The 10,607-nt window shown below is 38.8% G+C and overlaps 1 protein-coding gene across 3 annotated transcripts in view; it reads right to left on the bottom strand.

Annotated features, from left to right (window-relative positions):
* MICU2 (mitochondrial calcium uptake 2) overlaps positions 1-7,501 on the bottom strand; it is a 157,142-nt gene extending 149,641 nt beyond the window's left edge. Inside the window, exon 1 of one of the 3 annotated variants that reach the window (XM_045072424.1) lies at positions 6,978-7,501. In XM_045072424.1, coding sequence (XP_044928359.1) covers positions 6,978-7,193 — 216 coding nt within the window. In that variant the 5' untranslated portion in view covers positions 7,194-7,501. The remainder of the gene's footprint in view (positions 1-6,977) is intronic. The other 2 variants (XM_045072423.1, XM_013046797.2) reach the window with 2 other exon arrangements.
* Positions 7,502-10,607: the final 3,106 nt, after the last annotated feature.

Genomic DNA, 10,607 nt, shown 5'->3' on the forward strand with positions numbered 1-10,607 from the left:
ATACTGTTGGCTGGGAATGAAAATAGGTACAGCCACTATGAAAAACAATACAGAGAGGTTCCTCAGAAAATTAAAAATAGAATTACCATGATCCAGCAATACTACTTCTGGGTATATGAAGGAAGTGAAATCAGTATTGCAAAGAGATATTTGTACTCCCACAATCATTGCAACATTATTTGCAATAGCCAACTGCCCATCAATGGCTGAATGGAAAAGATGTGGTATGCATCTGCACACAACGACACACACAAATATTATTCAGCCTTAAAAAGGGAAATCTTGCCATTTGCAACAATATGGATGAACATGGAGGACATTCCACTAAGTGAAATAAGCCAAATGCTACATGATCTCACTTATCTGTGAAATCTGAAAGAGTCAAACTAACAGAAGAACAGAGCAGAATAGTGGTTGCTCTGAGTTGGGGGAAATGGGAAGATGTTGGTCAAAGGGCGAAAGTCTCAGTTATGCAAGGTAAGTCCTAGAGATCTAACATACAGCATGGGGAGTACAGTTTATGATGCTGTTATTATATACCAGAAATTTGTTAAGGGGGTAAATCTTTAAGTGTTCTTACCATACACAAACATGCACTCAGTGATAACTAGGCGAGCTGTTGGATATAATGAACTTGATATAGTGTTCATCATCCCAATGTCTAAAAAAAAAAAGTCAAGTTGTACACTTAAAAATTTTTTAAAATATAAATTTTAAATATATTTTAAAAATTTTTTAAAAAATATTTACCTTTAGAGAGAGAGAGTGCTCATGCAAGGCAGGAGCAGGGCCAACATGAAAGCGAATTTTAAGCAGACTCCCTGCTGAGTGTGGAGCCTGGAAAAGGAGGTGCTTAATACCAGGAACCACATGCTCCAAATTCTTCTGCCTCCACTATGCAAAGCAGCCTTTCCTTATCCCTGAAGCCTGAGTCATCAGGCTCTTAAAGGGCTTACTCTCTATCAGAAACACTCAGTTAAATAAACCAAAACCACTCTCTCCATAAGAAGAATTTTAACCAATCGTTAAGGTATAGATCTTGTTATATTTACATCTTTAGTCAAGGTAATAAATATGACATACACAGTATATATATACATGTAACGATAATATCAAAATATAGTATCAGAATATAGCATCAGTATAACCAAACAGAGTTTTCATTTTTATGGTTAGTTTTCATCATATGTCAGGATTACTTCCAAATTTAAAAACAGTTTAATTGGCTTGAGATTTGTAAGTTGAAACATCTCAGTAACTGGAATAAAAGTGCAATTAACTTTAAATTCTAAAATTAATTTTGGTATTTTAATATGATAGCAGAGGACAAAAGCTTGCCATATGAAGACAAACAAAAATGCTAATAAGGGGATTAAAAATGAAATCTCAGGGGCACCTGGGTGGCTCAGTGGGTTAAGCCTCTGCATTCAGCTCAGGTTATGATCCTGGGTCCTGAGATCGGGCTCTGCATCCAGCTCTCTGCTCAGCGGGGAGCCTGCTTCCCCTCTCCCCTCTGCCTGCCTCTCTGCCTACTTGTGATCTCTCTCTGTCAAATAAATAAAATAATAAAAAATATCTTTAGGAAATATATTAAAAAAATAAAATCTCATACACATTAACAGGTGAAGTGGACCCATCTTTTACATTTTTGAGAGAAAGATATATCTATTATTGTTACATTATAAATTCCATCAATTTATTCACTCCTTCAATAAATATTTACCTCACCTACTATGCAAAAGACTCTTTTCCAGGCCCTTGGGATATAGCAGAAAAGAGCAAGATTTCCTATTTACTTATATTTTCTACTGGGAATATGGGATGACATATCTTTATGACTTGTATATAATTGAGTATACACAGAACATTTAGCAACTTAGCTGATTCTAACCATTTTTGGATACTGCTTGTCTAATATTTCTATAAATGCCAGTCAAACAAAAGTTAGACCAGGTCATTCTGTTACACAGTACAGTTCATTTATTTACTCTTTGAATGAACATTCATTATGTGCCTTCACGTGGCCATAAATATACAGAGATGAAAAAGACCAAGAGACCATTCTAATGGGAGAAGACAAATAGATAAAATAACTTCGGAGAGTAGTAAGTTCTATGAAAAAAAAACTGATTAAATGTTACTGGGGAAAAGTTTCAAAGATTTATAAATATACACAAATAAACATATAAAAATAAGTCTCATACCTATGAACCTGTATAAGATATTTGAATTTATAATAAACATTTATACCATTTTATAGACTAGGTCATACAAAATTAATTTTACTTTTTAGGAAGGATTTATTTATTCATTTGAGAGAGAGAGAACATGTGCACATGAGCATACATGGGGTGGGGTGGCGGTGGTGGAGGGGCAGGGAGAGAATCTCAAGCAGACCCCCACTGAGCGTGAAGCCCAATGAGGGGTTCGATCTCAGAACCCTGAGATCATGACCTGAGCCAAAATCAAGAGTCAGATGCTCAACCAACAGAGCCATCAGGAGCCCCGGTAATTTTGCTTTTTAAATATAATTCTATTTTTTTTTATTAAAGATTTTATTTATTTATTTGACAGAGAGATAGAGAGAAAGCATGAGCAAGCAGAGCCAGGCAGACAGTGAGAGAGAAGCAGGCTCTCTGCTGAGCAGGAAGCCCGATGTGGGGCTCCATCCCAGGACCCTGGAACCATGACCTGAGGCAAAGGCAGCTGCTTAACCAACTGAGCCACCCAGGTGCCCCTGCTTTTAAATATAATTCTTTAACAAATTTTTCATTAAAAGCAAGCCAAAAAAATCCTATTATGAAGTCTGATAAACATATAGTATCCAGTATCACATAAATAATTTGAAAATTAAGGTAAAAAATACAAACATTTAGAGAATAAATGAAATAGTAATACAATTAACAAATGAATAAAACAAATAAAATACTATTACTGTTTTGTCAACTGTGAAGTATACTGCACTTTATTTTGGCTTTATAGCTTTTTACCTTTTTTCCCCCACCAGTTTCAGGCCTTATTATTACAATGATTTATAATACCCATGGTTCAAAAAAGCTTTATAGTCTGATCTGACAAGGCACTGGAAATCTGTTAATTTTCATCAGTTGTAGTTTATCAATATATTATTTCTAGCTTGGAAAACAAAATATGGTAATAGCTATAAAACTTTTGTTACTGAAATACCTGCACGAAGAAAGTAATTTTGCCATTCCAAATCTAAAACTGTCTAGCTCCTAACTGCTTTCACTACTCAAATAGACCTATGTTTTCAAACATATCACTTTTTTAAAGATTTTATTTATTTATTTGAGAGAGAGAGTGAGAGTGGGTATACTAGCAGGGGAGGGGTAGAAGGAGAGGGAGAAGCTGACTACCAGCTGAGAAGGGAGCCCAACATGGGGCTCCAATGGAGGGAGCCAAAGGCAGACGCTTAACTGACTGAACCATCCAGGTGCCCCTAAATCAGTGTTTATGAACAAGGCAGCTACCCTTTTATAGAAGAATGGATTGGAATAATATAATACTTTTGTCTTTCCCCTTTCTTATCAAATTCTATTATGCCAGAAGTAATTAAAATAATATTGTAATGGGAGTAACAGTAAAATCTTAGAACAGTTTTCAAATATTCTTAAGTGTTTCAGAAGAAGTTTACAAAAAAGTAATACACTCATGTGCTCCAAAGTAAATTTTCTAAGGATATGTAGAATAAAATGTTTTGTTGCCCAGTTGAAATCACTACATATTTTTAAAAACACTATAATTACATTTTATATAATATCTGCAACTCTGATTCTTGGCAAACTTACCTTCTAAATGTCTTTTAAATTCATCCACTAATTTAGCTATCATCATCCCTCTCTGAAATTATTACAACAGATTCCCTCATCCAGTTTTCAAGACTTCACTGAAGTCTTGATACTCTTTCCAAAGGTCAAAGCCAAATTTGTGATAAAGAAATATATGTAATTTTTTATGCATTAAATAACATTACATAGTGGCAGGCTGAATAAATACTTTGACTTCGAAGAAGTGATACTATGCAATATCTGTAACAATTATAATAGGAAAATATCTGAGATTTCTGTTGATAACAAATGCTATTATTACTACTACAGCTTGTTGCCTAAATTCATAACTGAAGAAAATAGCAAATTATAGGTTAATAAAAAGAAAGTGATCTTTTTCTATTTAAGTTCATAGACTCTCTGAATTCCATGTCTGGATCTTTTGGGGTACAGGAGGGTTAAGAACCCCTACAATGTCCCCTTGTTATTCTCAAGACAAAATTTCTGTCATATGGCTTAAGGGGCACTTCTTGATGATTCTTTGCCACCACTCATCCCCAGTTTTGAAACTCATCTTTTGCAGCTCATAATCTACTGAGTCAAACTCTTATCTTTAGAACTCTGCAATACACCCTTTGCTTGTAATATTCTTCCCATTCTCTTTGCCCAGCAAACTCCCCATCATCCTACAGGTGTCTATTTACCTATTATTACTTCATGAAACCAAGACTGTTAGGTGCTCTTCCATTGTGTTCCCATAGCACCCCAAACTTACCCTTATCACAGCATTCACCAATCTATATTAAAACTGCCCTCCCCCATTAAACCATAAGCATTTGAACTCTGTTTCAAATCCCCACTCCTTTCATATTGCCTGGCAGAGAGTAGGCACTTCAGTAATTGTAGAGGGAAGGAAAGAAAGAAGGGAAACTCCCAATTTACTTGCTAATTCATGACCTTGATTTCTACCCTGTTTCTGACTGACCTCACAAATGCAAGCTGTTGGTCACAATGGGAACCACTGAAGTGTAGGATTCAATGATCATAAATTCCCTATTTTTACTGGAGAACTGGCCTTGTGTGCTGATTGAAAATAAAGGTTATTACTACTATTATTAAAAATTTTTATCAAGAAGATTCTATCACCTTGCAATATTAAGTAAAATATACTAATACATAAAACTGTATCAAGAAACGGTATGTACCCATCATTGATTCTCAACTATGCACACATAACTCTAAAGTGGTGGTTAAGGTAGAGGGATTAACAGGTCTCCTTTTAGGGAAGTATTACCAGAATCACTGAGGTGGAGGGAGAGTTTCAAACTCCATGTCCCTCAATGCTTGCTGTATTGGCCACTGTTGCAGAGAGCCATGTGTGGTCATCTTCAAGTCTACTATGGTGGTAGAATGATAAGAACCACTGTTTTGAATTAGTCCAACAGCAGATCCAGCAAATGCTGTGTCAAAACACTTCGTTAAAAATGGTAATAAAATGGGTGGCACCTGGGTAGCTCAGTTAGTTAAGCTATTGACTCTTCATTTTTCCTCAGGTCCTGATCTCAGGGTAGTGAGACTGAGCCCAGTCTCCGGCTGCTTGCTGGGTGTGGAGGCTGCTTTAGATTCTCTCGCTTCCCTCCACCCAGCTCATGCATGCATCCTCTCTCAAAAAACAAAGAAACCACCACCACCAAAATATCAATGGATAGTAAGCTGGTTTCTAAGCCTAAAGTACTAAAGGCTGGGGAAGGGGAGAGAGCTGGAGAGAATTCAAATATACTGGTGTAAACTTTTTAGTGTCATGTCAGGAATTTAAAACACAAGTAGGCTAGAAATGGGCCAGAAAAAAAAAATGAGACAGATTAACTGAAATCAGAATCTACAAATTGCTAAGGGGATAAAATTGAATTCACGTTCTAGGTGAATCACTTTGATTGGAAGGTATATATATGAGTAGGTCAGAGTGTTACTACTAAGGGCTTTGAATGACAGAATTTTTAAATGTGGATTTTATCCTAGGCCAAATGAGGCACAATGGTTTCTAAAGAAGGGTACATTATGTGATATACTTGGGATGATTAATCTAAGGGTCCTAAAGAAGATGAATTAAGAGGCTGAGAAAAAAGAGGCACCAATGATAAGCTGAATCCTTGGCGCCAGAAGAACAAAAATCCTATAAAATACCACAACACAGATCCTTCCACCTATGATCAGAAATGGTAAGAGGATGGGAAAGTTATTGCATGTATTATCTATGTGGCATCTTAATTTTATACGATTAAATATTATCATTTGTCAGTGCTTAACTTTAATTCACAAAGCCTCTTCTCTTTCATTGTATCCGACTGTTGCTTGGGTTTTTCATTTGAAAGGTATAATGTAAACCTAACAAACAGAAGAGTGCTTTTAATTTTCAAAACAATACACACACTAAAACTTGTTAAAATTAAAAGTCCACAAAATATGTAAAAAGTAGTACTTTTCAAATTTCCAAATACTTTACGGGGCAATTTTATATCTAAGTAGGGAACTTATACCTTTAATACATGGAAATTTTAAAAGAAACGCTTTTCTTAGTGCTAATAGTCCACTGAAGCATTAAGGTTTACAATCATGTAATAAGGGTCCTTAGAGTTGATTATAAAATCTGGAAACTGTCATCTGGCTAATTTTTATGATTGACATTTTTTTGACTAAAAAGGTCATCTATTAGGACAACTTCATCATACTATACAAAGAACCAGTCGTAAAGGCTTTAGTTATAAAGGTTAAGAAAGGCACGTCTTCCGGGTGAGGAACCGGACACACACCACACTTCACCAAAATAGGGAGGGGCGGGGGTGTCACCGTGTAGCGAGAACGCGGCAAATTAAGAGTGTTGAAATAAGACACGCCCACACTCATCACCGCAAATTTGTTACCGTGGGCTTCGCGCATTCAGCGTTCGCGGGAGCCTCCCAGGGGAGGCTCAATCTCCTGCACTGGCCTCCCATGCCCTCTGGGCGCGCCGTGGGAGTCGAGTTGAGGAAAGAACACTTAACCGCCTGTCTAGGGTCTTCTGCAGCGATGCCCCTACCTGGGCTCAGGAAGAGGAGCTGGGGCCGTCCACGCCAGACCCTCACCCTCCACCACCTGCAGTCTGAGGACGGAGAAGCTTGGTTAGGGGGGAGAAAAGGACAAGTCCCGTACCTGTGCTAAGACGGTGAGGCTGCCCTCGGGTGCCACGACATTCAGGCGGCCATGGTACCATGCCAATCCTGTGCCTGCCAGGGCCACACCGGCCACTGCCGCGGTCAAGGGGCCGGGGCCGGGGCCTGGCAAAGCTCGCCGGCCGGCAGCGATCCCGCGCCGCAGTCTCCCGCCCCAGGCCGCCAGCCAGGCGCCTCTTGCCGCAGCGGCCGCCATCTTTGCGGAAACGCCCCATCACAGAGCCCGGCTCCACCGCCTCTTCGCAGGACTCGAGAACTCCCGCGCAGTCGCGTATCTCGCGAGATCCGAACGGCCTCCGCCAGGCCGCTCGAACCTGCGTTCTGTGGTGGTTACCCGCTGGAAGCTCGGAACGTCGGGAGGGGAACTTCTGCAGGGAGGCCGGGCGGCAGGGAAGCAGTCGGAACAGAACCCAAAGTGGTTTCCCCAGTTGAAGACGAGATAGTTACCGTATTGTGTAGGAAGGTCCTACCCTTTCCGTAAGGAAAGGGATTCCTAGTGGGCGCTGCGGACTCGAGGGGAAAGCGCGAATGTGGGGTAGGCTTCGGGTGATCATTGTGAAACGTGTGTAGCTTGCCTTTCTGATGGACGGGATTATAAGGGTGGAATCCCGTCCCTGAAGAAGCTGGGGCGTGGAACTGAAGAATCTGCATATTCCTGAACACTACATTTGCTCTGAATTCCACAAGCCCACGCATGTTAAGAATTTCTTTATTGTTGTTGTTATTATTATTAACATATAATGTAGTATTTGCTTCAGGGGTACAGGTCTGTGAATCATCAGCATTATACAATTCGAATACACTCACCACCATGGCACGTATCCTCCCCAATGTCCATAACGCAGCCACCCTAACCCTCCCCTGCACCCTCCAGGAACCCTCAGTTTGTTTCCCGAGATTAAGAGTTTCTTCTGGTTTTTCTTAAAACTACTTATGTATCCTGTTATTCTGAAGTCTGCAGAAGCTGCAGATACTGCCCTGCAGGCCATTTAAATTAGCTCGTCCCACCTCTAGTAAACAAAAATTTTAAAAATGTTTCAAAATGTGTGTGTTTTCTACTTATCTTACTTTAATAACCAAGCAAAATAAAATTTATATTTTAATTGTGGTAAAATACACGCAACACCGCCATGTTGACCATTTTTAAATAATACAGTTCAGTGGTGTTAGGGACTTTGATGTTTTTGGGTAATCCTCTCTACTGTCCATCTCCAGAACTTTTTCATCTTGCAAAACTGGCAAACTTAAAAAGAAAAATAGTGTCATCCCCATCTGTCTTGTTCATCCTTCCTATTCTTATATCGTTGACTGCTCTTTCGTTTTTGCTAAATCATAGCCTATACCAGCCTTCTAACTTTGATGAAGTATTTTCTAATGAACTCTGGATGAAATCCACTCTATCAGGCAATCACTATTTGCTGACTATAAATCCTGTTCTAGTAAAGTGTTATCTATTATCCCATCTGGGGCCAAGTCAGATGCAGCAGAACACCTACCCCATATGACTGTTGTCAGTGTTTTCCGTTTTGTAGGCGTAGAATAATACCTCAGTCCTGGTTGTTCCACTGGTAGAAATGATTTCGCTGAGGCACATAGGCACATACCTTTAGCAGAGACCTTTGTTTTTGCAGCCTCTGATCCTCCATTCTTTGGTCTTTACTTTTCAGAATCCATTTACTTAATAAACTGTGTTCAGCTTCTGAAATGTCCCTAGCCATTAGAAGCTTTACTTGGAGATGCAGTAACTTTACACTTAAAAATTAGGTGCCAAGATCTTGATCACATAATCACTGCCATGTTGAAGTTTGTAAAACAAACAGAAAGTCAAAACAAAAAAGCAAGTACCACACTAAATCTAATTTGACCACTTAATTCTCGGGTCATTTTGTCATGATCTGCCCTTAGTTCTTGCTCCCTTTTTCTTAGCCAACTTGTCTAAATCTGCACTCAGAGCTTCCTCACTTTCCCCCCAGCTGCTGAAACCACTTGTAACATGCCTTTCCAGGCGAGAAGTAAGTAGATGAGACTCTATACACATTTGTGAGCCAGACCGCAGGGTTGGAATCCTGTCTGTTCTAGGATGATCACCGTGATTTGAGGTAAATTAGTTAATATCTCCAAGTCTCAGTTTTCTCCACTGTAAACAACTCTGTCGTGGTCTGAGGTTTGGGGATTAAATGAGATTTTCTGTAGAAAGGGATTAAATGAGATATTCTGTAGAAAGTGACTAACCAAATGCCTAGCACATTGTAGACTCACTACAGGTCATTTTACCTTCTTCAAGTTTTGGCTTACTCCCACCCTCTGATCACAAATGAGGTTGACTGGGACCTTAGCTTCTGCTTACCTTGTAGTAAAGTCTTGATTTCCAGAAACCATAGTTAAAATGGTAGTGTTAGGTATATACCTACTATCTAATTCACACAGTTCCACTACCCATTTAATGAACCCCACGTCTATTAGTCATTGGTGCATATTCGCATTAGAGCATTTGGCATACTTCAAAACATTGTTTTTATCACACAGTTTGACATCCTTTTGGGAAAGGCTATTTTTATTTTGGTCTGGCACAATGCCCAGCATATATTAGATATTTAACAAGTGAATGTATGAATAAGTTAAAAAAAAAATGGCACAAATGAAACTGATGTGCCTATTTCCATTCTTTGAGTATCAAACATACAGAAATATACATAGTTTATTTTTTAAGACAAACTGCATTTTAAATTATTTTGCTGAAAATCTTTGTACTTGGAAAACTGCTTTGTAATTAGGTCTTTTTGGTTTTGGCTTTGGGTTTTGTTTTTGTTTTTGTTTTTGTTTTGTTTTTGTTTTTGTTTTTTGTATTATGTGCCCAGGCCTGTAGAACTCGCATTAAGATTTAATATTTTCAACTTTTCTTTCGCAGAGGAAACAATTTCTTATAATAGACCCAATCTTTAACCGACTAACCATTCTAAGTATGAAATCTTCCCTGGCAGCTGCTGACATTTGTCTAAGTGCATTGACTATATTGGTCTTTTTAAGCTCCTCTTTGTTTATTTCTTCATCATCAGATGTAGAGAAAAATATACATCCTTGGCTGGGATGTATTTTCAACCATGTAGTTTATAAACCAATCCCCAAATAAGAAAATGCTTTTAAAACTCTAAGATCTATGCTGCTTTAAATGATAATTGGAGAAAAACAGAAAAGAAACACTGATAGTTCCAAAATATTCTGAATTCACTTACTCTGTGCTCCTTTTTGGTAGGAGGGACATAAGTTATATGACAGAAAAACTGTTCCCAAGGGATTTCACTTTTACTGGAGGCCAGGCCTGAATTCAAAACAATGCAAAATGGCATTTAAATGTTAGAGGAGAAGGAGTGTGGTTGGCTAGAGCAGGGAGGGAAGAGGGAAGAGAGATTAATCTGGAACTTGGGAAGTGAGAAAGGTTTGGATAGGTGGGATCCTCAAAGATTGGAGGACAGTAGGGTTGAGAGCATGGAAGAAAACTAGATGGCTCAGGGCAGAAGAACTGGTTTAGGTCTGGCCTTGAGTGGCTTCAGGGCCACAAGGGGGTCATGCAGTATTTCCACCAATATGTGAAACAACTGTCAGCTCTCTT

Source organism: Mustela putorius, unplaced genomic scaffold, assembly GCF_011764305.1.
Source record: "Mustela putorius furo isolate JIRA1106 unplaced genomic scaffold, ASM1176430v1.1 tig00004035_pilon_pilon_pilon, whole genome shotgun sequence".
Taxonomy (NCBI): Eukaryota; Metazoa; Chordata; class Mammalia; order Carnivora; family Mustelidae; genus Mustela; species Mustela putorius.